General features: G+C 39.1%; 1 protein-coding gene across 1 annotated transcript in view; it reads left to right on the top strand.

Moving 5' to 3' along the window:
• DGKQ (diacylglycerol kinase theta) overlaps positions 1-26461 on the top strand; it is a 104301-nt gene that overhangs the window by 44809 nt on the left and 33031 nt on the right. Inside the window, exons 5-9 of the mRNA XM_032676713.1 lie at positions 7558-7657; positions 12636-12721; positions 13420-13545; positions 14941-15094; positions 19585-19653. Coding sequence (XP_032532604.1) covers positions 7558-7657; positions 12636-12721; positions 13420-13545; positions 14941-15094; positions 19585-19653 — 535 coding nt within the window. The remainder of the gene's footprint in view (positions 1-7557; positions 7658-12635; positions 12722-13419; positions 13546-14940; positions 15095-19584; positions 19654-26461) is intronic.

The raw sequence follows: 26461 nt of genomic DNA, 5'->3' as shown, positions 1-26461 counted from the left end.
ATTTTGCATGCAAACTCTGTCAAACCAAACACTGAACTTGGCATTCGCTTAAAAAATAGAGCAAAAACCAAGTGACAATCATTTATACAATTTGTGGAAAATTTATTTGCTTAATCTCTCTTTTCAGTTTATTTATTATTTATTTATTAAAAGGTCTGACATAGGAGGGAACACTGGCAGGATTTTTTTTTTTATAGTTCCTTCAGCTATGTCAATATTCAGTGTATTACAGAAATGGAATTTTTTTTTTTTTAAATTGCCTGGATTTCATTTAGAGAAGATGGCAATTGTTAAAGCTCATCTGAGTGTCTGTCATTTGATACTAAGTCAACCCAGCAGCAAATAATTTTTCAGCAGATGTTTTGTGGAAACTTTTATTCCTGACAGTAGGGTTTCCTTCCCAGGGTCAAGTGAAGGCCCACAGAGTCATAAGCATGCTACAACTGCATCCAGCCACAGATCACTCTTGAGGAATTCGTTCTTAAGGCTGCCCTAGGAACTTTTTGCACTAGTGTAAATCACTGTCACCTGCATTTGGTATTCCAGGCCATGATGTTTCAAAACAAGCCTTTACAGATAGGTTTTCTGAACAAGTTTGCAGTGGATATGATTTGTTCCACTGGTAAGGTCTCAGAAACTTTTCCACATTCAAGCCCTCTCTTTCCTATGTTCCCATAAGTATTTGCCTACTCTGTGGTACATGTTTAAATAAAAAGGGGGGAATGAGACAAAAAAAAATCCACCCTCAAATGCCCAAACAAAACAAAATAACAGTAAAAATAAGACCTCTTTGGGTGTGAAATGTAAAGTTTTGGTTTCCCTTATTAGGTTGGAATTTAAGCTGTATTGCAAGTTTTTTACTGTTAGATTTGCTGTAGAGGAATGTGTGTGTTTTGTATATAACTGCTCTTTGAAAACTAAATTGAAATGAGATCATATGAAAAATGGTATTTTATTGAAGTTAAGTATTTGCTATGCTTGTTTTTCCTTATTGATGCATTGATGCATTGCTGGTATCATTGGTAATGATTTCCTAAGTATTTCCATTTTAAGAAGAGTTTATGGACTGCTCACGAGACTTCCTTGTGTGCTTTTATTCTTAAAGCCGGGTTGACTATAATGGAAAAATGCTAGTCTGGGTCATTATCTTCTCCTGAAGCTTTTTATGCTAAAAATAAGACTTTTCTTTTGTAAGGAAAGCTGCTGCATTTGTGGGCTGTGATAGTGAATGGGAAGGTCGTGGTGCTTGCAGGGCAGTCTGCTCTTTTCCTTGCCTGCTGACCTGAGTCTCTCCCTCTGGTTACTGAATTCAGCTCTGGGTAGGGTGGTTATTTGGGTCAGTTCCTAACGAACTGAAAGTAGAAGATCTTTATAGCAGGGCCTGTAGTGGTAGGACAAGGTGGGGTAATGGTTTTAAACTAAAAGGGGGATAGATTCAGATTAGATTTAAGGAATAAATTTTTTACTGTAAGTGTGGTGAAATGCTGGCACGGTTTGCCCAGAGAGGTGGTAGATGGTCCATCCCTGGAAGTGCTTAAGGCCAGTTTGGATGGGGCTCTGAACATCCGGATCTAGTTAAGATGTCCCTCCTCACTGCAGGGGCGTTTGGACTCAGCGGCCTTTAAAGGCCCCTTCCAACCCCAACCATTTTACAGTTCTGTGATTTTACCTGGGCGCTTGCTGGATAGCGCTGACCACCTTCTGGCCAGAAGGTCTGTCTCTAGTTCTCCAACACCTGATTCATGCTTGTATTGTTTCAGCAGGGCAGTAGCTTGGAGTCAAACAGCCACAAGGCGTAATTTTGAATCCAAATGAAGTTTAAAACTGCTCCCTGGTAATCTTGGCACTGCACTGATATTTCCTCCTTTTCCTCCTTGAAGTGGAACCTCAGAGTTAAAGGGAAAGGTTAAACACTTCCCTCAGGGTTAAAGGGAAGGAAGGGCTAGCACCTCCTAAGTTCATAAACTCAGGAGAGCTTATTATGCTTTATTGAAACTTGACGCAAGCTGTCTGGGAGCCTGTAAAGCTCTGTCAGTGACTCTTCAGTTTCAGAAGCATTGTGGAATATCACTGTGTTTGTTTCTTTTAACTCTTTGTCTTGATAAAAGGAGGTGGACATTGATTTCCTCTGTGGCAGTAAAAGCAAGAAGTGACTGACTTTTGCATGTAGTTTTTTCTTTCCAGTACAAGCAACTCTTAGTTGCAGTGGAAAGCTTTACACAAGTCTTACTTTTGAGTAGAAGTATCATATATTCCTGGTTTGAAATTATATAGTTCCCATCCAAAGGGTCCTTGAGAGTTTAGAGTAGATAAGGCCAAATGTCCTATCACAGAGATCTGTAGGACGGAGAAAAATAATCCTGGATATGGTGAGATTGTGTATGAATGTGTGCATTATTCCCTTGCATTAGCCCCAATTAATATTTTGATAACTAAGTAATTGGTTTTCTTGTCTCTCCTGTTGTATGGTATGTCGGGACACCATTTAACCTTGTATTCTTATCTCACTTCAGAACTACCATACAGAATGTGTACTTAAGTTGCCTTTAAACACCAATTGATATATCAAGGGCTCAGAGGAAGAATGTCAGTTTGCATGCAACTGATAGGCATTGTCCCTAAAAGGAGAAAAAAATAGGGAGAGCATTCAAGAGCAAACAGTGTGTTCAAGTTGCAGAAATATTTTGCTTCTAAATCAGAGAGGTTTCAAACAAATAAAAGGGCTCTTTATGATTACTGAGTAACAAGGAAGTAATTGAAAGAAAATATGTCAATACTGGGAAAAGTTGAATCACGAAGTTGATAGCTTCCTCAGAGATGATATAGTCTAGAATATTAACCTGGACAGAACAGTCATGGGGTGTAGTCAGGTGTGATCACCCTATCTACCTCTGTAGAGCAAAGGTTTATGTGTTGGAGTGAACATTAGAAACTTTAGATAGGGAAGTACTTTTGCATTGGAACATCAGAATCCCTACGTGTTTTTGTTTCAGGAACACCATTTTAATTGTTACTAGCAAATTATTTTTGGTCCTGTGTTGAAGCAGTCTTGGTGAATGACCCCATGCAACTACCCTTCTGGGCATTTAAAGAAGATGGTCGTTTCCAAGCTCCTTGTGCTTATCCTTAAAATGCAACAGTATTTTCGAACTGAAAACTAGTGACCTCGAGTTAAATTCCTTTTACTCAGACTCTAGAGGCTGTTGTTGAGAGTGTTTGTATACTTCTTTCTGTGTACCTTTCCTGTTTGGAAGCTGTTCAGCTCCACACTACTTCAGGTCCTGCTGACCTGCTTTCTCAGTCTCTCTGGTGTGTGTTACAAAGTCACGCCAAGTGTGAGTCACCCTGATGTGATGGGGAAGATGCATGGGCAAAATAATATCTAGATGTAGGACTAGAAAAAGTTTTTAGTAGGTAGTTCTTTTTTTAGACTGCCCAAGACAGCAGCTGTCACTTTGGCATTTGGTATACCTGTATTTCTCTCATTCCCCTTTGAGCCTGGAAGTTTTTGCCTTAGAATTCAAACTAAAACTTCCTTCTGCTTGAGCTGGTAGAAAAGAAATGGCTGCTGGGTGAAAAACAGGCCTTCCTGGAGCCATATTTTTTCCCTTGTTGGAGTATCCTGAAGGCTGCAGACCAGTAAAACGACATGGCCTGACTCTACCCACAAATCAGAGGGTGTGGATGGTAGCTGGGCTGCTCTGTACACAGTGATTCCGCCTTAGTGGCAGAGCACTTAAATTCATGATAAACTGTTGGCCATATGTTTGATACCCTGTGGCCTTTCAGGATAAGGAACAACTTTAAATGGTACTACCAAAACAAAACAATTTTATCCTTTCTTTTTCTTCCAAAGTTTGGATGTTAAGAGCAGTTTGTTGCTGTTCTTTTCTTATGACGCAGAACTGCCATTCATTTGCACAGATTGCACTGAAGGAGTTAGAATTTAAGTTTTAGGTTTCTATAGGATCAAATTTTATCACAGGTTGATAGGAACTTTTACAGAAATGTGTTACATTCTCTAATGCCTTGCATTTCTTAACAGAGGGCAGGAAGCAGAACAGGAACTAGGAGTATCTTGTCCATGAGTGCAGAGTCATTCTGGAGGTTATGGCAGAGTGTTCCATTATACTTTCTGTTGATGTGCTTCGGATCAATATTGCAAGGGCACTTAGATGTCATTTAGTGGTATTACTAGTAGAAATTTTCTCTATTTTTCTGTGGAAATTGATTTTAGTGGTTTTCATAAGGTAATTTAAGTAGTTGTGTTGCAAAAATGGTTTTAAACTCTCATAAATTATTAACTTTTTCTCTGTAGGCCATGTTATGTCTCTGTACTTTCCTGCACTTATACAGGTGGATATAAACTAAGGAATAATATGTAACATTTTGTATTCTGACATGCTGCCTCACTGGCTTTCCCAGTCTCAGTTTTGATTTTTTTTTTTTTTTTCCGCCTAATGTATTGGGTGGTTGGAACTTGTTCAGCAACAAAAAAATATTGAGAGAAGCATTATGTAATTGATGTGTTCATTGTGTTGTACTTGCTCTTACTTTTTCTCTTTTTCTGTCTTATTCCTATCCCATTTTCCATCAGACTCTGCAGTGGTTTAAAAACTGTCACTTCTAAGGCAAGTTAATAATAACACATATAATAAACAAAGATTCTTTGACTTGTTTCATAAAGGAAGAAGTTGAAGAAACAAATTTTTTCCTTTTTTTTCTCCTTTCTCTCCCCCCACCTACCTTAAAATTTCAATCAGCAAATTTTTCCCTTCTTTTTGGCAATGACTTGAGACTTCGGAGGATTGTCACTATGGTCTGAACAACTGCGGAATTTAGACTTGGTCTTCTTCCTTTGAGTTTTCTAGATAAGTACAGTCAGACCCTGAATAAGTTTGACTTCTGTCAGGCTCATGGCCAGCAAAGAAGAGTCCCCTGTGTTTCAAACACAGGTTGTTGAAGGGATTGGTTCCTCATTCTGGGTGTCCAACACAGTTTGTGCACCAATTCAGAGCTAAAGGAGGTCTCCTCTGTGTCTGATTTCAAGGGGACTTCTGCCTTGGGGACATCTGGCTCCACTGTGCCTGGGGCTGTGGCAGGGGTAGGGCGGGCACATGACTTAAAGGTGACACTTGAAACCTGAAGACACGTTGGGATGTGCAGAAAAGCTTACTGGAAAAAAATCCCAAAAGGGCTTTTCAGTACTCCTTGCAATTGCAGTGTCTGTCTGAGATTGTGCTCACAAAGCTGTTCTCGTCATCTCTTTCTGCACATCAATTCATTTTGTAGGGTGAATTTCGTGGAAGTAGCCTTCTCCTACCAAACCTTAATTTTTGGAGCAGCTAGAGCAAGAATACAACTCTGACACTACCTCCACAATAGCTGAGCCAGACAACTTGTGTATTACTCTACAGAAAGGTTTGGTTTTTTCCTCTCTTGAAGAAGTAAGCTGAAAGTGCGAGGAGAGTGGGCAGGGATTATGAGCCTTGAGCTTAATCTGAGATAGTTAAATTGAAGTTCCCCAGGCTCTCCAGAATATTTTTTTCTCACCAAGAACATTCTTTTTTTTTTTTATTCTTTTTGTAAACATGCATTGTATGACTAGAGAATTCTGAGTTTAAAAAACCAAAAATAATGCAAGTCAGCTATGAACTTTATGTCAGTTAGAGCTGGAGGGCTGCAGAGAATGATGGGGGTAGGATATGGACCCACAAGAAGGATTTGTCTGTGTTTTTAAAACCTAAACTTGTACGTTAGGTTAAGAATTAAAGCTTTTGGAGGCAAAGATGTTTTTTAATATATCATATTGCAGATACTAATAGGAAATCCTTTTGGTAGGCTAGCTGGCAGCCCAGCCTGGTGTGGAGCTTGAGATCTGGAAAGGCAGTTCCCTGATCAGTCAGGGACCAAGAATTGCTTCAGACAACACGGTCTGCTGAGGCAGTGAGTTGGTGACTCTCTTTCACTGGTCAGCTGCTGTGCATGATCTTGTTCATGTTGGATAACGCAGGCATATTTTGTACCTCTCTTTATCCTCCTTTATCTCCCAAAGCTTAATTCTGAGGAGGACTGGAGGAACCACATGCTTTGCAGTTTGGGGGTTACTGATTTTTCTTAATCAAACTTCCAGCAATGTTCTTTCCTCCTTGTATTTCATCTGGCTAAACTTTATCTCACTTCTTTCTTTGTGCCTGCTTGAAATACAGGATTGTTTAGTGTTACTGTCCCTACGCTTTCGGAGGCAGAAATACACATGGGAATCTTAGACGTTTATAACTGGAAGTGACTCCCTGGGGTCATCAAATCATGTGTCAGATTTGCTGCTAGTGGTTCTCAAGAAAACCCTAATATAGAAGGAGAAAAATTCAAATCCTGCTGAATAACTTTGGAGGATTGTTTTAATGTCCATCTGGGAAGAAAAGAAGCTATCTGTGACTACGTGTATCTTTAGTCATTATTTCCAACTTTTTACCAGAAATGCTAAATTTCATGTCATACCTAAATAATAATTTGTCAGCTTTTACTGGAAATATTTTTTTTTTTTTGGTGATGCAAGAACTAGAAGACAAGTCTGATGTGTTTGTCACAGCAAGAAGGGCCTGTGAGATGTGTAATACTAAATACCTAAATCATGGCAACTTCCTATGGAACTCATTTGGATTCTAGGACTTTAAACATGCCATTAGGTTCCATCCTTCTAATGTGAATATCAGTTTAACAAAGCTGTGCATCTTGTAGGAAGAGGTCTCTAGAACAATTATAAAGCTTAAGGATGTTTCTTTGTCTTCATTTTTCTTCTCTTCTTCAGTAGTTCTTTTGGTACTGTCATCTTCATTATTAATCACTAAGCAAGAAAAACCCCCTGCATTTTCAGATAAGTGAAATACTTTAGCTAAAGCTATTGATAAAGCTCTTGCAAGAGGGTATTGTAATGTGTCATCTTGCACCTACAGTCAACAGGAACCTCTGTATGGATGTACTTAGGAGCTGGATCTCTGTACCATTCAGCCTTTGAAGTTTTGTATGGGGTGGGACAAGTCTAATCAGTGCCTTTGTCCTGATCAGCCAGTTGGCTGGGCTGTGCTGGGAGAAGAGGTGAAAGGCATGTGGAGAGTACTGAGCCGTGGCAACACTGAGATTTTAAAAACTGTCTCGAGTGTGCCTTTAGGGTATTTTGTTTGCCGTTGCAGCTGTAACTCTTTAATTGTCCTTGATTCAATTAAGAATACTTAGGAGAAGAAATGTGTTTGCAGGTAAGTCTCAAAGGAAGCCTTAGGATTCATGTTGCTGTGAATCATCAAGAAGCTGATCAGCACTGAAAAATATATACAACACATATTAATTCCCAAGGATTTAAAAAACAGTTAAGGTATTTAAAATATATTTTAAGTATGATTTCTTTTAAAGGATGATTTGCCCGTGCTTTATTCTTGTGCTTAGTTAAGTCTGTATTGTATATACTGCCCCATGTTGCAAGATAAAGCGGCTTCTGTGAATTTTACTGACACTTTGGAAGTTGAAGTTGATGATGTCTTATGCATTCTTCACTGCCAGGTTCCAGTTGCACACTGTTTTGGGCCTCCAGGACATTACAAAAGAAAGTTTTGCACCGTGTGCAGGAAGTCACTGGAGTCACCTGCCTTTCGATGTGAAGGTAACTTAAACCCTCCTTGTACAGCTGTCTGTGTGTTCTCCAGTGACAGTGAGCTTTCCTTACGCTGCATACCTCCAGGGTGTGTGGGTATACACACACATGCTCTTGCAGCATTTGAGAAGTTTCTGGTTTGTTTATTATCTGTTTGCTGATCGTGAAAATTTCAGATTAAGGAATTATAAATCAATCACCTTGAATAAAGCACGAACTCTGTCAAACCTATGCACTCTTTTCATCTTTCCTCCAATTTACTTTGATTAAGTCTGTGGTGGTGATGGTGTGCAATGAATCCATGCCTGAGATGTGCAAAGGATGAGAAGCTATTATGACAAAAGACTTGTCCTGTTGAGGTAATTTATTTCTGTTTCCAGTGGAAGCTTTTGATACAGGGAATCATCAGGTATTCATGTTTCTAGAAAAGAATGTAGAATTTCCTGTGTTACTAGTTTCAAATATCTGTTACTTATAATGAGGATGAGATACCTTCAATGGAAAGATATTTGAAAATATTATTTGTCAAAATAGTACTGCTCTGAGTGTTCTGACATGGATTCTCTGAAAAAACAGTAATTAAAAAAATCACCCAAACACCAGAATTTTTATTTGAAATACATATTGGCATGAGTACTTGACTGATTTTTGATGTAGGGTAGCTCCTTAGTTCTCTCTTGTCTCCTTTGTCTTAAATGTCTATTAGTTGTTCTTCAGTTAATGTTGTGAAGTTAAATAGAATTTAGTATTTTAAAGGAATATTACCTGTGAACTGTTTTAAAAAAAAAAAAAAGAGTCTAATCAGTGAAGAACCAATTCTGCAGGGGATTGAAGTGCTTTCAAAATAGCTGTTATGCTAATGTCTTATTTAATATGGTTTTATCTGTTTATCTGTAGGGGGAACATTCCTCTTTGATCAGGGTATTTAGATTATAATGGTGCAGTATTTCTGTTTCTGCTTTTGTCTGCTGAGTTGCATAATCAAACCAAACTATGTTCTTCTGACTAGTGGGAATTTGTCACTTAATATAGTTACCACAGTGAGTTGGATGGTTTGGTGGAATGGTCAAAGAGATACAGAGAATTTTCTGGTCATCTGTCTTAATAAGACTCAGAACTTGTGTGGCATGAGATAGAAAATTTGAAAAATTTTGCCAGCTATACCCTCTTAACTGTTGAAAATAGCTTCCGTTTAGTGAGCAGTTTTAGTTCAAGCTTTCTAAATTTTTCTTTCTGTGTTCTTGCTTTCTCAATTCTACTGTATTAGGATTGTATCCATCTGTCATGGTTTAACCCCAGCTGGTAACCAAGCCCCACACAGACGCTCACTCACTCCCCCACCAGCAGGGTCAGGGAAGGAATCAGAAGGGTAACAGCTAGAGAGCAAATGGGATGAGATAAAGCCAGATTAATAAGGAAAGCAAAAGCCACACACACAAGCAAAGCAGAACAAGGAATTAATTCACTGCTTCCCATGGGCAGGCAGGTGTTTATCCATCTCCAGGAGAGCAGGGCCCCATCAAGTGTAAGAGTTACTGGGTTCATTCTGAATTGTGTTCCTCAAATATATTAAACAGTTTTCTTATTTTCTGTGGTGTGACTTGTTTTTTATTCCTTTTTCCAAATACCAACAAGGCTACAGCTTGTTTCTCTGATACTTTTCTAAAATGTAACTTAAAGGGGCAGTTGAAGTTCATAAAATGAACAAGATTCTTCCTTTACTCTTCAAAATGCTTTTAGAATTTGTTTTAGAAGTCAACTGTTTTGAGCTTTTAAATCCAGATGAGGAAGCTGAACTTTCTTCCAGTTTTTTGCTTACTTCTAATGACTTAGCTTAACATTACAAGTCTACTGTTGGTTGTGATGTTCTCATCTGATACTGAAATTAAGAACTTTTCCTGGACTCTTAATCATAATTAAGATAAAACAAATTTTCCTGAGAGGAAATTGAAAGTTTTCAGGCAAGTATTAAATGCTGAGGGTGCACAGGGGGTCATCTGTTACTACCAGAATTCTGGTCAGTTGAACTTGGACTCATGATGGTGAGAGTTGCTCTCCCTTTTCTTTCTGAGAAGGGCTGGAAAGTAAGAAAGAGAAATAGGAGTAACCCAAACATTTTTTTTAGTGTTGAATCCTTTACAAAAGTTTCATATTAAGCATTGACCAGGAGCAGCAGATTTACTGGAGAAGGAGGCGCTAACGTTTTAAATGTTCTTCTTCCAAGTTTAAGTATCTGAAATTAATCAGCTTGGGTTTTTTGGCAATCATAGAGCAATCCACTTTCCTGCCTAGCTTGAACAGAAGATCATCGTTCTGTTATGAGTTAAAGAACTATGGAAGGGCTGATAAATATGAATTTTCTTTTTGTAGGGCCTCTGATTTGACTTTATCTTTACATTCAAAAACTGCATCTTTCCCATAGCAGGATAGCTGGGGAAGGGATTAACTCCTGAGACATTCTTGCCGTTCATGTGAACACATTTCTTATTAGTTCTGAGTTCAGGTTGGTGTTAGGAGCAACAAATGTGAATTAAACTAAGGGTAAAAACCCCTCTGTCTTCTTACAGAGCATAGCAAAGGAAAGAGTATGCCTGAGCTAGCAAAATTAACAACAAAAACCCCAATGCTTTTGTTAGTTCCTTGAAGCTGTAACTTGGTCTACAGATACTTTTACCATTACCAAGGATATGACTCAAAGCATCTAGCTTGCCTGCTAGTTGAACTGGCAAAATGGTAAAATATTCCTGTTATATCTAATGGGAATATATGGAGAAATGTGAGTGAAGGAGGGACTGTCACAGCTTATATAGAAGTTTCTGAGTGCAGTGAGGACACGCAATATGGGCAGCTGTACATGAAAGTTTGTGGTTGACTTGGGCAAGAGTCTGCTTTGGTGTGGTGGTAGATTATGATCTTCTGTGGTCTTAGAAAAAGACAGTATTAGTTGTGATCACCTTTTCTAGAGTCCAGAGAGTGATTTCAAAATAACATATTATTCTCTGTTTTATTTAATACTGTTTTCAAGGTATTTTCAGATAATGTAGTTAATGTGTGCAGTTGCTGTCTTCCAATCTTCAGGTTACAGTTTTCATATTTTTTTAATATACTTGGAGAAATAACCTGTTTGACCAGAATAGAAAAATATTTTAAGAATTTGATGCTTGTCTCTTGCTTCCATTTACTTAATGAAAAATCAGATGCCTTCCCTGAACACTTGTATACACAAGTATTTACAAATCAGCTACAGGAGAATCTTTTTTATCCATCTCTGTCATGAGGTCCATAAAGAACCTTCCTAACTCTGGCAGTAATGAAGCTTTGTATTGAGATCTTTTAATAGTATTTTTTTAGTAAGTCGTCCTTTGCAGCACAGCTGCAAATTCTTTTATTTCACATATGATACTTCCAGTCAGCTTTTAGATAACGAAATTATTTTAAAACCAAAACTTGCCTAAACCTTTATAAGGTTCTCTAAAACTTCTTCCACCTACAGTGTCTGTGGGAAGAAGCTGAGTCACTCTGCACCTGCATTTAGTTAATCGGAATCAAAAGGGAGGATCGACCTTGGCTAAGTGCTTTGAAAGAGAGAATGTTGTGTTTCTCAAAGTTGAAAACCACTTTGAATGGTCTGCATGATGGCGTGTGTTTTTCTCTCCTGGCTGAGCACAGCCACCATGTGATGTGAGGTGGATGTGTGGGATTGAGGCACTGGTTTAGGACGATCCTGGGAATTCCGGTTAACTAAAAGAAAAACAGCAGGTGCTGTTTACGAGGGAATTTGAATAAAATGGGAACACCAAAAAATGATCAGTGGACAAGTCCCGAAATCAGACTCTGTGTGTGTGCAGTTCTGTTTTCTTTCAGCTCCCGTAGTATCTAACATGTATTTTGGAAGACAATGTTAAGCTTACTTAGGAGAGTGCTCTGAAAAAATTATTTCCTTTCCATGAAAATGAAACAGTGATTAAATGGTGATTACAGACATACTTTGGACAATTATCAGAGATTAATATACCTGTTTATTTGGGTCATATCTAAAATTAAATGGATTGAGCATCATCTCTCAATAAAAAGGATTTATTTCCTCAGTAAAACATGCTTTCTGGCTGTTGCAGTCTCCCTGGGATTGACATTCTCCGGTCATTCTGCATGTTCTGATGTCATCTCACTTCACAAACACAGCAAGTCCGTGCTGGTGCAGACAATGCCGTGTGGGTCCATGGCTGATCTCACCTCTGACATGTCTCCCGTGGACCATGGCTGTGAGCAGGAGAGGTGGCTACAGCCTTCCTGCTCTTTTGGCACCACGCCCCTTGCTTTGCTGGGGCTGGTACTAAAACATACCTTGTCTTTTGTTTCCTTGTGCCCCTAACAGCTCCAGGGGTGGAGAGCAGAAAAGCATCTGCTGCTTTGAACTCTTTCATCAAGTGCTTGCCTACTCTGCAGCAGGGCTTGGAAGAGGCTTTCTAAAGGGAGCGGAATATTGATTCAGGAAGACCGTTGTTTCGTAGTCAGGACTTGACGTTATTTGGATGCAGAAAGATAATTCTGTTAATGCTTCTATCATTTGGTGTTTTTTTGGATTTGGTTAAATCAAAGTAGTCTTCAGGCACAATTATATTGGAGTAGGCAGCAGTTCCTGGGGAACTGCAAGACAAAGCCAAGCAGTTGTACAAATTTAACTTTCTGTGTTGGAGGAAATATGACAAGTGCTTCTTATGTGCAAAATTAGCTCAGCCTCTCCTTATACTTGCTACATCTTTCTAACACAGAGCAAGTGGAGCAACACACAGGACAATGCTGATAAACTTCTTTATTGTCTATCTTTGCTGAATGTAAAGAGCGTGAAGGAGAGAAAGTATGGTATGAAAAAGCGGAGGAGTATTGGAGAGATGGAGGCCATGAGGGAGGGAGGGAGGGAGGAAGGAGATGCGGAAAACCCTGTGGTTTCCAGCCTAAGGAAGTTTTCTTGTTTTTATGCTTTTAGTTTGTGAGCTACATGTGCACACAGACTGTATCCTGTTTGCTTGCAGTGACTGTCGACAGTGTCACCAGGATGGGCACCTGGACCACGTAAGTGCAGATGCCTCTGCAGGGCAAAGTGGTCATGCATTTTTGGTGTGAAAACCTGGACTAGAGGAGGGGGAGTCTTTCGCATGCTGCCAGTTATCAATGCACTTTTATTGGCAGGCAAAGGAAATGTATGCTTTCAGAATGTCTCACAGACAGCGAAATGAACTTAAATGCTGATATATTTTCTCTGTGCTTTTGAACCCTTGCTGAAAAGTCTGTGCAATACATACAATGTCCCAATTAAAAATTTCAAAAAGATTAAACATCTTCTATTAAAATTTGCATTGCAGAAGCTGGCATGGAACTCTTTTTTTCTCTGTGTGTTGAGCTGTTGGCTGCACTGCATCCCTGGCAAACATTATCTCATCCTGCAGTCTGACCAAGGCAAAACTGCCTAGTTTCTTACCTTCCTACAGTAACATACTGCAAAATACTGATATTTCAGGATTTTTTTAAAGGATTTTTTTTTTTAGTGACCTAGGAAGAAAAAACACTTTGATAAGCTTCTGATAGTGTTAACAAACTTCTTTTGGCGAAATGTGAGATTGTTCAGATTCCTATTTATCTTGAGAAAAACTTAATGTTCTAGTCTGTGTTACTGTTTCTTCAGAGCTGTTTGAATTGCTGATTTTAAACTTGGATTGAAGATGCTTCTGTATCTGTTTGATGTAATGCTAAGTCATGATGTGTTCCCTCAGGATACTTACCACCACCACTGGAGAGAGGGAAATCTTTCTTCAAGTGCTCGTTGTGAAGTTTGCAAAAAAACCTGTGGGTCTTCTGAGGTGCTCTCTGGCATGAGATGTGAATGGTGTGGCATCCTGGTATGTTGTGCTGCTGCATGTATTTGTGGGAACCATATATATAGGTGCATGTGCTTGTCTAAACACTTGATACAATTTATTTGTACACTGTATAAATATATTTCATGTACACTTTGTAAATACACTTAATTTATATAAATATATATATTTATGTGTTAGATGGAAAATCTTCCTCACAGTCATTTTAATGAGCAACTCTCAAAGTTGCAGTTAAGCTTTATGTAAATCCAGTGGAATTAAAATTTAGCAGGGGCTAATCAATATGAATTTGTGCTTAGAAGCCTGAAGTCACTTTTTCTTTGTTAATTCAGAATTTCTTTCAAGTCACATAAATTCTGCAAGGTCAAAGAAAAAACTTACCATTCTAATATGTTTAATCATGTTTCAGTATAGAATAGGTCTTAGCCTGTGTGGTTGGGATTTTTTTAAGTTGTCAGTATCAGTTTCTGTGTTTTTCTGTTCATATGACACATGTCTATTTCCTGTGCAAGGTGAGGGTGCACTTCAATAATCTTCATGGAAGCCACAGGTTTTCACATACTGATACACAGTGTGCTGTGTAGATAACAATTGGCCCACCCACTTAATACCACCTCGTGTTAAAATCTGATGAAAGTGCAAAGCAACGCCTGATGAGGTGGGAACTGAAAAGTATATGTAATACATCATTAATTTGACACTTAATGCCAGATGAGGTACTCTATGTAATAATAATTTAAAATAAAACTCTGAGGTTATTCACTATTTCAGGTATGATTTGATTTTTTTTTTAATGTTGTGGGGTTTGTATTTTAATCTGGTTCATAATTTCCAAGGTGGGAGGGACTGTCTTTGAGAAGAGTCTAACAAATGTAACATGCTATATGGCCATAGATACGAAGGTAAGTGTATTCAATAATGGCAGAAGATCTTGCAGCAGTATAAAGGCAGAAACCAGCCAGTCACATTTTGGAATAAAACTTAAAACACTGTTATCTCTGAATCTGCAAGTGGGTAAGAGGATACTGCTGTTTTCAAGCTATTCAGTTTAACCTGTGCACCTTTCCCATTTGCCCCCGTAAATATCTATATGGAATGGAAGATTCAGAGTTTGAGACCAAAACTTTAAACTTCTCCATATTGCTGTATAAAAACCTTTAGTTTTTGATAGACCAGATTTGTGATCCTTGAAAGTTCTTCACATATTAAGACTTCCCACTGTTGGTTATATAAAAACTGAAATGAACAAATGAAAATCTAGGGTGAAAAAATGAGCCATTCATTTCATGAAAGCGATTAACGAAAGATCTATGTATGTCCTAACCTGAGTTATGCAATTCCAGTCATATTTTGTTATAAACAGATCTGCTTTCTTTGTGTATCACTTAAGTTCTTAACTGATGCTGTTATTTATAGGCTCATGCTGCTTGCTACATAATTGTCACACCAGAATGTACCTTTGGAAGATTAAGGAATATGATTCTTCCTCCAAGTTGTGTGCAATTATTTTCTCGCAACTTCAGCAAATTGCACTGTTTTCGAATATCGGAAAATTTGCAAACTGAATCAGGTAAAAATTTCAACGTTGAGTGCAACTAACTGATGAGTATATTTAACCTAGTGTTGTAATTCACTGAAGCATATTGTTGCTAATTTTTACTGGCTTTTGTGGCAATACTATAAGTTCTTGCTATTTATGGACAGGTTAGAGGTTTTGAAATGCACACTGTGTGCAAAAAGCAGAAACTTCTCTTTACTGGTGCAGGGCAATTTGTTTACTGTTCTTGAAACACTGAGTGCACAGAAAGTGAAAAGCTGAAATCGAAGAATTTGTGTTGTGTTATCGTTGCTACACTTATTTGTCATATCATGCATACGGATACTTTGACTTGTCTCTTGAATTAAGCATATGTCCTTTTAAGATCTTTGTGCTGAAATGAAATCATGTGTCTAGCCAGGGTAATGTTCTGCTGCCATCTAGAGTGAATGTTTAACAGCTCTTTAAGAATGAGAGAATTTTTTTTAAGTGTTTTCCAGTTACTGAAGTATTTTCCAATTTATATTTTGGTTATTATGCTCTTGTAAAGCCTTTTTTTTTTGGTGCCTAAATACAATCGGAAAGGAAATAAAAGGTAGGCAAAATAATAACTCACGAAAATGAAATATTTTCAACTCTGCTTTTCTCAACCTGACAGGTTGCTCTTGAAATTTCTACTTGGAACACATAGGTTTGGTTTTGGGGAGGGGAGCTGGTTGCTAGCAAGAGCCATGTGTTCTCATGTGCAGAAGCTATAGCAGGAGTCCTGTTTCTGCATAAACTGCATGACCTGGGTCTGTGTGACCCAGATACACTGAATGGATCTACAAAAGTGCCCAGGCAGAGAGGAGGCGTTAGTTTGCTTTTGTGGATTGTTTTTTTTCAGTGACTTATTTTTCTTGTTAGTGAATTTGCTTGCTAGTGGGAGAAGGTGAAGTACAGCACCCACTTGAAAGTCATGGAGTTTTAATGCTTCCAGCATAAGAAATAACAGAAATTAAACAGTCTGGATGAGCTTGATTTTGCTGGAAGACTCATTTTGAACTTTGATTCAGGTCTATTGTTAGATATTTCGCAAGTGTCCCAAAGCTTAAGTGAAGATAGAGATGTGTTATTATTACTAACAAAAGTTAATCACAAACCTCTTAAATAGTCTTTCGGTATGATTTTTCTGATGTTAACTAATTTTATCTTTTAAACAGTGGTATGCTCTTTTAATATGTCAGAATTAAACTTTCTCACTTTTTAATTTTTAAAGCACCTCTAAGTAACAGTTTAATACAGAGCTTCTTGAGTGAAAGAACCCAGGTTATAGCAGCACCTTCTAGTCCCTTTCTTCAGTATTTTAAGTGATGGAAGAAGGTTTTCCGTTTCAGGACTTAAGCTACATGCTAAGTATGTGAGATTATGTTATCTATATTCAAGGGTTTTTAAAGTAATAATATTTTTTTGTATTTCTTTAGTCAAAATGTGTGTCTTGTAATTTGAATGGAGAGAATGTGGCCATTAACTGGTGGTCAGAAGCAGACACATAGGAATGGAGAAATATTCACTAACTTAATTTGTGCCATTTCCAGTGATTTAATATGATACGAAGGAAAAAAAAAAACAAAGCAAATAAAACCCACCATATTTGGAAAGCCAGAATGAGTTTTTATAATCCTCACCCTGCATATAACACAGTTATAATACAGCGACACCCTGAAAGATCTCTTTCGTAACACGAGATCTCTTTTCTGTGGCCTGTGAGAATTTCTGCCCCTTGGGCTCAGCTCCCTGTCATCCAGTGGGCAACAACCTCCCAGGAGGGAGCAGCTGCTGATACCCAGGGGAGCAGGGGCTGAACCATGTGGATGCTCCCGTTTCCTCCTGCTGCTGATCCATGGCACCCACGTGAATATGGTGGCTGCCCCCAGCACTTGACATCTTCCTTTTTATCAGGGTCAGTGGGCCACAGCTGTGACTCAGCACAAGGCATGAAGAGTAATGTTTGTGGTGTGGTACCTGCCTTGCAGTCTGCTGTGCATAAAGTGTTTTGTTCTGTTTTTCCTTGCCTGATGATGGTATGTGATGATTAGTTTAGCACCTAGGCCTTGAATGTACAGGTACTGGTCTAGTGTCTTCACATGTGACTCCTTTTACACCATTCATGTCCTACTGAGCCTTGCTGGAGTTTTGCCATTCTCAGTCATCTGCTGGAGATCTGTCTGAAAGTGTCTGCAGGTCCACACCAAAAGCACCAAATACATCGCTACATGGTCTTTTTCTCTGCTCAGATTCTTCCTCAAAGGCGGAGCCAAGAATTGTCTTAAACTAATTCTCACATCATCTGTGTCAAGGAAACTCAGTGCTCTGGTCTCGTGGTCCTTCTCATTACCCATGTTCACAGAACATGCATTTTCTTCCAAAAACCCTCTAGCTCCTGGCACGTGCTGAGTTACTGAGATGTGTCATGAGTCCAGCAGCTCCCTAACACTCTGTTAGGATGTGTTTGAATGCTCCTTTGAGCATGAAACAGCTCAGGACAGCTGCCCCAGGAATTGCTGCTGTTTCTCCAAGTGAAGGCATAGGCTCTGGGTGGCAAATCACAGATCTCAAAGACTGTGTGCCTGTTAGGGATGTTTCAGGGGAGCAAGGTGCTCCTCTGTTGGAGAATAATTAGCACTTCTGTGGGACCTGTTGTGGAAGCACACTTGTTCAGAAGGGGCATGCTCAGAGGGTGTTCTTCTGACAAAGGACATCACTCAGATTATCCTGAAAAGACCAGTCTGAGGTACCAAACAAGTGTTGGCAGTTGCCTGGATGTGTTAACTGCTGCAGGCATAGCTCTTCCCACAATGGTGTTCGGGAAGTGCCAGTTGCCTTGTCCCATGCAGTGAATGAGCACATACATCATCCTTGACCTGCTGGGGACCATTTGTCCAGATTGCCTTTGCCAGTGCATAAATGCTGAGCTTCATGTCCAGCATCTCTGTGCTGTAAGAGGCTTTTCAAAACTCTTGAACTACCAGGGGAAGCAATGGTAGAGTAGTTATCTCCCCTTCCTACATCTGACTCCCATCTCAATGAATTTCAAAATAAGTCATTGAACTTCACTGGAATAGTTTCAAGATGCTGTTAGTATACATATCCCTGCTATCCTGATTGAATGAGAAGGAGTAACAAAACATGTCAGCTTCTTCCCATCTAAACTGAGAAGAGGGTTGGGAGCAACCAGGAGCAGTGATTTCTTATTGTTGTATTTACTTACTCTTTTTTTAACCTGATTTTGTCTGAAGTGAAATTCAAGAAGGCATTCAGCTTCCTTTTATTTCAGGGTATTTCAAGCCCATACTGTCTAAATTTTTCTCCAATTTGAAACTTGATCTGTTTGTCAGCTATAACAGGGAAAGTATTTCAACACTTCTTTTCTATTTTAAAAGCCCCAGCCCAGAAGCGTTATGGTTGGTCTTTCTTGCAGTCACTTAAAGCAATACATAAATGTTCAGTAAGTTATCTGATGTCAGGACTCCTGCCTAGCAACCTTCTTGACATGCTGTGATTCTGGTTCTTTGAAGGTTTCCCTGCTTTGGTGTTTTGACTTCCCCAGTACCTCTTTTGCTCTGAAGATCTGTCTTTACTGATTTGATTTTATTATTTCATTCTTGTTTTGTGCTTTGATTTCCTGCTTTCTCCCTCAGCTGCAGGGCATAGTTTTTTTGAGGGTGTTGCCTGCCTTATATCTTTTGAGAGCTTTGCCTGCATCCGAATCAAGACTGACTGGGAGTTTCAGTGGGTGTGGGTAATACCATTATATGATAAGCACACCAAGTTGACTTGTGTTGCATGCTACTGCTACCCTTAGAGAAGAAAAACTGATAATGTTTGGATTTGCACTGGCCTTCTTGTATGGCCCTGAGTGTCAGGAATGAGAATGTAGTCAGCATGTTACCTTCAGAAGCAAATGTTCATAGCGTTTATTTTAATCTTAGCGTTTTATGTGTAATTTTACAGGGTGCATTATTAGCTGACAAGTTAGCTCCCACCTTTCAGTGAGAGTGATGAGCTGCTGTCAAAGTCCTCTTCTGAAGAGCAGCAATTTCTTCCTCTTTGTGTGTCTGCAGATTTATTTCTCAGTTGTGGAAATTACTTACACCTGTATTTCTGACTGTAAGGCTGTTACTGCAGTTCCTGGATTGATTTGGTGATTGAAAACTTAATGGAAACCGTATATACTTCAGTCATAAATAAACATTGCAGCTTTAGAAAGGGATGAAATGCAGTAGTTGCAATATTAAAGCTAATCGTTGGAGGATCTCAGGTATGCCTTCACTGTAGTTACATGGCAATGCAGATTTGGGTTTTTCAATGCTGTTTTTATTGTATTAATTACTATAGGTAGAAAAAGAAAGTGTGCTTTTCTGTCTGAATCCTTTTGTGCTAGCTTGTTTGGTGGAAATTGCCCTTAAATGACAAACACCTTTTCCTTCCCCCGTAGTTCAGATTAACAGAAATCCTTCCTTTAAATGTTTCTGTTTTCACAGATGAAGATGATGATGTTGATGGTTCAACACAGGGATCAGCAAAAGATGTCCAGATTTCAACAGACTCAAGTAAGCACAATTTTAGTCAGTGGTGAATAGTCACCCATTCCAGTCCTTATTCATATATTCTTAACTTGTATTGCCTTATGACAAAATATTAAATGCCTGTTTTTCTAATGCTAGGTTTTATTTGTGGTCCAAAGTTTTAGTCCAACACATTTATCCAAGGCCTTACAAATATCTTACTGCTATTTTCAACTGGTAGATGGGCATAATTGATAATCTGTTTATTATCCTGACAAAGAAGTCATTTCTCTCACCTTGGTAACTGAAGAAAGAAAATGTGATGTTAACAATCTGTAGAGATAAGCAACTAATTTAAAGGGCAGACAGCATGTCTTTTCAAAGCCTTTTGCTTTTAGAATTACTGGATCCAAATCTTACTAAAGACTCCAGGTGGATTATTTTTTTTTTTTTTGGTTGGGCATGTTGCAGTAATCAGGATTGAGACGGGCTAGTTGCTTCCTGTTTGGTTAAAGTCTTAAACAACTCTGCAGAGCTGCCTGGGGTTGGTATCAGCCAAACTCCTAGTTTTCAGGAAATGAAGTAAAACCACAATTTAGGGGCATCCTACCCCCATATGCATATTAGTAACTAGAACAACATGGTGCTTGCTACCTAATGTAGCTGCATGGATTGTTGTAAAAAAAGGAAATTTCAAATCAATAAATATTAATTTTTTTTTTAATCCTAAAGTTCTTACAAAATTAGGAGGCTAATTGTGCAAATGCTATCTGGATTTAAAAAAAAAATCAGCTCAGTAAATAATTCAGTTATGGAAGTGATCTCAAGCATCCTCTTATTTCACTTTTTAAAATTTGAAACCGGTGTCTCTTAATGATTCTAAATAATGATTCACCACCATGCTTCCTTGTTGTGGGAAGAGGCTCTGACTAACTGCAGTTTATCTAAGAAACTTTCACTTTTTCCAGTGTTTTGAGTGGCTTAAGTGGTTGAGTGTGAGGACTTTGACATTTCAACAATTAAGCCTATTTCCCTATTGACTGTCAAAGAGAGCAAATTAAGTATCCAGATATTCAGCTGGATTGATTGAAAGTACTAGTACAGGTCAATTCAACTTTAGTTTAGCCTTCCCAAAAGAAGGGGAAAGATGTGAAAATTTGGGGAAGGATACAAACTTCAGTATGTCATTTGTTCATATACACTGTCTGTCTTTGGACTGGAGAAAACAGCAGTAGATGGTACATTTTCAAGGCTTGTGTAAAGCCATTAGTTGTGTTTTAAATAGAACAGTGACATTAAAAATATTCCTTCCCCCTAATGCGTTTTCACAAAACATAAGACAATGTAGAGCCCAGTAACTTTGCTATGATTTAGAAAGCTCAATAATAACCATACTGACAAAAAGAGTCAGAAATAGCATTTAATGATAGGACAGACTCTGGTGATCAGATGCAAGGCAGTTACCATGCAGTACCAATGAGCAACATCTTTAAATGTGACCAGCTTCCTTTATCTCCTTATCCCAGTATTTTCCCATACTTCTTTCCCAAATCACCTTGATCTCTCATTTCCCCTGGCTTTGTTTCCTCTCCTAAACTTCCCCTAACAACTCTTAATGCCACACCAGAATGCTTTTCATAGGCATCTCATGTAGCCCTACCACCTGAGCAACCTCCTTGGTCAGTGAGGTGACTCCCAGAACTTCCCCTGTGGACTCATCTGGGGAGTGCCACCCCCAGACCATGGGATTGAGGACCTTGAGTCAGCTCAGGACAAGGCTTCTCTGATAACTTAACTGATAAAGTTATTAGGGGTCACCTTGTAGCTATTGTGCTTTTGTGCCTGTCTGTGTGTATGAAGTCATAGCCTATCAAATTAAACACGAGTGACATGGTTGTAGTGGGCTGGACCTCTTCCACCTGTCTCTAGATAATAAATATTATACATTTTGTTACATTTGTATAATAGGAGTCCAGAGGAAGCTGCTCATTAACTTCTGTGTGTTGACTCAGTACCTTTGCCACATCTTTTGCGATGTTACCATGCTCTCCCTCGGGAGTGCCTGAACTCAGTTATAGTCCAGAATATTGTAGTTTTTCTTAATTCCAGCTCTTTGTGTTTTAGGGGTGCATATTTTTAAAAATAGTGAAAAACAAGTCAGAAGAAATTGAATAATATTGATATGTAAATATTGATATGCTTTTTCCATAGGAAAGAAGCCAGTAGAAAAGGGTGCAAAGCCTGTAGACTAATACTGGAAGAAGATTTGAATTAGTGGTCTGCATTCCCTTTTGTTTCTTGCTGTTGTAATAGGCTTGTTGAGTGAAGTCTAAAAGTTAAAAGACCTAAATTTTAATTTTGGGAGCTTAAGTATGCTAAATCAGCCATGAAATTTAGTCTACCAAGATACTGAAACCAAAAGCACAAAATTAACATAGATTTAATAGGTGCATGGAGCAGGTTTGGAAAAGGACTCTCCCTGCCCTGTGAGTCTCTCAGCACTCACTGGCTCCATGTGAACTGTCCGATGCAGTGAGTGTCTGTCTTACACAGGACAAAATTCAGCCATCCAGAGAAAACCCGTTCTGGAGGAGGTTTTTAGAGGAATCTCTTTGAGGGAAGAAATGGGGACTGCAGTGTTGTCAGCAAACATAGGTCTCACAGCACGTCCTTCCACAGCCTCAGTTTTGCCCTGACAAGTGAGAGATAAAATGGTTTTGTGTTAGATAGACCCAAGTCACTGGCTTAGAGCTTGCTTATGTCTTATCTCAAACCTGCTGACAGCGCAGAGGAGACCTTCACTGTAGACCTGCAAGCAGGAACAAACTGTTTTCTGGAAGAAGGAAAGACAGCATATGGGGAGGGATTTTCCCTGTAAAGATACTTGGGAAAATGTTCAGCTTTCATAAAAAGGGTCAGTGTGTTCTGCTCTGACTGCTTACAGATAACTGAACATGTCACATTTTTCTCTGAAACATGATTTGAGTGGATTTGAAGCTGGTGAAACCAGATCGAGTGGTGATACATATGGCAGATGCTTGCAGAAGCTCTAAAAAGCAAGAGGAGAAGGATGAAGAAGTGGCAACCAGAGTGTGAGGATGGCTGTTAATGCAGATTTGTGCTTCAAAATTGTCTTGAAAATAGGGGAATTTGAGCTGCTCATGAAAACAAGTTAAGAGAAGGGAGACACCTGCAAATAGCTCTCCTGGAAGATAAAGAGCTGGAGAAATCAAGAACCTAGGATTCTGAAAGACTGTCTTCAAGGCCAATAAGAGAAAAAATACACAGTTCTTAAAAAGCTTAATGCTGCCTTGTAGCTTATGAATACTAATACTGAAATAAACCAAAATTTGTTAGTCCACTGTTGTAATATGAAGCAGCAGTAGAGAAGGAGAGCAGAAAGCGTGTGGATAACAGAAGTTTTTGTTGGAAGAATGGTTCTTGTTAAGCTGTGTTGCTAGAATTTAGTCTTTTAAGAGTGATTTTCACCAATAGGTTTGGTGTAGACCTCTAGCTTTCTTCAATGGCAAAAATATTCAGGACTGCATCGTTTTCCTGTCTCAGTCTCAAGCCACAAATAAGTCTTTTCAGAAGCCATGTCCTGTCTGTGGTGATTTGGAAGTCAAAGGGAACATGAACTTTGGACTCAAATGCTGTTTATGCTTTTCCCAGGAAGACTTGGTATCTTAGCCTCCAAAATCAAATTCCGTAATTTGGCAAATTATGCCTGAAGTTGACCTTTTGTGGTTATTTTCCCCTTGAAAAGCATGAATAATAGGTTATTTTCAGCTCAGTATCACATGGTAAAAAGAAATTAATGTGTTTTTCAGGAGAAAGTCCTGATACTGTGTAGTCTAATCCAACAGGAAAAGATAAGACACTTACCAGTGAAGTGTCAGTATTGCAAAACAGGGAGTAACTCCTTTAAATACCAAAATTTGATATGTGCATCTGTTGCATATTAGCCTGGGTTTGTTATTTTTAATATATATACTAAGTAGGGGTATGTAGACTTCATGTCTGTAATTGGATCATTTTCTAATATTTAAAAATTGCAACAGGTGGAAGAAAAATCCTTATCTAACTTTAGAAGTGGTTATAGTTGATCTTCTTGCCAAGGCTAGTTAGACAAATCAGGGTGGCATGAGACACCCCTTGGCTTACATGTGTTGGATGTGCTCTTCACATCCCCACTTCAGTGGGGAAGTGTCTTTCTACGTGACTAGTTGCAGTATTTAGCTGTTTGTTCTTTTGTTAATGTGTTCCCAGAAGCTCGTGTGCAAGCAAGCCATCTTTCATCAGGTTGCAGTAAAAGTGTCCCTTGTGAGGAGGACAGTGGCAAAGTTGAACATGATTTCTGTTTTGTGTGATGGATACCAGATTACCTTAAGGAAACAGGGCTGAGCATAAATGTGTATTTAGCTAAGGAGTGTGCTTGAGCTTAGGACACTACTACTGCTCTGTAGATCTAAACTTCTCCTTGTACACCAGTTTTATATATAAGAGTCAAGCCAGCTTTTTGAAACATTCGACTGGCCTTAAGACACAGAGAACTCATAAAAAATTCTCCAGTTAAAATTGCTAGGGATTCTCTCATGCCAGCTAGTATCTCATAAGAGCAGACTACAAAGGCACTTCGAATGAAAACATATACTAGAACTTGGATGAATGTTTTTATTCTCAGATGGTTGTCTACCCTCTGGATTGCTAGAGATAACAGTGGAGATTTTGATAATGTTATTAAAGTCCATACTCAGAACATCAATTGTGCTGTCAGTAACCACTGTTTGCTGTGTTTTTTCAAGTTGTGTTAGCTCTAAAGAAGGTCACACAGGACACAGTGTGTCTTTGTTAAAGTTTGTCTATGCTACAGTTACCATGGTGATCACTCTGGCAAAAATCTGTTTCTGAAAGATTTTTACTTCGTCTGGCATAAATCTAGCAAGGTTTAGAGGGGTGGATCTTCAGAGGACTGAGGCATGCTATAGTCTCAATGGAATGGCAGTAGAGTTTCAAGGGTACTTTAGAAGTAAAAGTTGATGGTATTTAAATCTTCCTTATATTGTGACTAAAAAGAATTTGGCAGAAGCAACCACTGCATAGATAACTGGAGAACTGAAAATCCAAATTCAACTGGTAATACTACTTTTCATATTAACAAAAATACTTTAAAAGTCACAGTGTGTCATACCATATGTCCCAAACTCACTTCTCCAGTAGCATTATTCATTTCCATTGCTGTAAAGAGAGTACATTGCACACGGAAAATTCTGTAATTATTTTCCTTAAACAGACATAAAAAGTTTCAGATAACTGCTTTCAAGAGTACTGAGGGAATAGTCATACTGTAAAGAAGAAATTAGAGCTGTGCTTCCAAAGGTCATTCTTCTTGACAGGGGCCAGAAGTAAACCTGCACAACCAGAAGCCCAAAGATCTGTAATGTTGTAGATACTGTGTAGAAAGACAGGAATTTTTTTTTTTGCCCTTCAATTTGAATTTCTGTAGGATCTAGCTGTTTTCCTTCCTGCTTAAACCCTTTGTGCTTTCATATCAATGTCCAAGAGAAAAACAGAAACAAATAGGCCTCAAGGGCCTATGCCGGGACCAGACTGTTTAATATCTTCATCAGTGACAAATAGTGGGATTGAGTGCACCCTTAGTAAGTTTGTGGATGACACCAAGCTGAGTGGTGAGGGTGCACCAGAGGGAAGAGGTGCCATACAGAGGGACCTTGACCGGCTTGAGGAGTGGGCCCACATGCAAACCTCATGAAGTTCAACAATTGGGACAACTGCAAGGTGCTGCACTGTATCAGTACAGGCTGGGGGATGAAGGGATCAAGAGCAGCCCTGCCAAGAAGGACTTTGGGGTGCTGGAGGATGAAAAATTGAATGCAACTCAACAGTGTGCACTTGCAGCCCAAGAAGCCAGCTGCATCTGGGGCTGCATGTAAAGCAGCATGGCCAGCAGGACAAGGAATGGGATTCCACCCCTCTGTTCCACTCTCATGGGACCCCACCTAGAACACTGCATCCATCTCTGCGATCCTCAGCACAGGAAGGACATTGACCTGTCAGAGTGAGTCCAGAGGAGACCACCAAGATCATTAGAGGGATGGAACACCCCCTCTAAGAGCTAAGAGAGAGGCTAAGAGAGCTGGGGTGGTTCAGCCTGGAGAAGGGAAGGCTCTAGGGGCACCTTATTGCAGCCTGTCAATACTTAAAGGGGACTTATAAGAAAGATGTATGGAGATTTTTTACTGGGGCCTGTACTGACAAGGCAAGGGGCAACCATTCTAAAGTAAAAGACGGTTTTAGATTGGACATAAGAAAGAAATTTTTTATTATAAGGATAGTGAGACAGGGACAGGTTACCAAGAGAAGGTGTAGGTGCCCCATTCCTGGAACTGTTTATGGTCAGGTGGGATGGGGCTCTGAGTAATGTGAAAGATGTCCTTGTCCATGTCAGAGTGTATGTACTAGATGACGCTTGAAGGCCCCTTCCAACCCAAGCTATTTTATGATTCTGTAATTTTATTTATTCTGGTTTTGTCTATCTGTTTTTCTTTGTGCATGTATCCGTTGTATGGGCTTCCCTTTAAAGAGTCACAGCATGGCTGAGGTTGGACGTTGCTCAAGCAGGGCAAATCAGAGCAGTTTGTCATGTTCAGTAAGGTTTTGAATAATATAGTAGAGTCATAGAATTATTTGGTTTGGAAGGGACCTTAAAGATCATCTAGTTCCAACCCCCCTGCCATGGATAGGGACATCTTTCACTAGACTAATCAACCTAGCCAGTTTTGTCCCAGGAGAGACTAAGAAGACTTTGGAGGATGGGAGGCTGCACTGATGA

This window comes from Chiroxiphia lanceolata, chromosome Z (assembly GCF_009829145.1).
Source record: "Chiroxiphia lanceolata isolate bChiLan1 chromosome Z, bChiLan1.pri, whole genome shotgun sequence".
NCBI classification, from domain to species: Eukaryota; Metazoa; Chordata; class Aves; order Passeriformes; family Pipridae; genus Chiroxiphia; species Chiroxiphia lanceolata.
The sequence above is the reverse complement of the archived record's forward strand: the minus strand, read 5'-3'. Positions and strand labels throughout refer to the sequence as shown.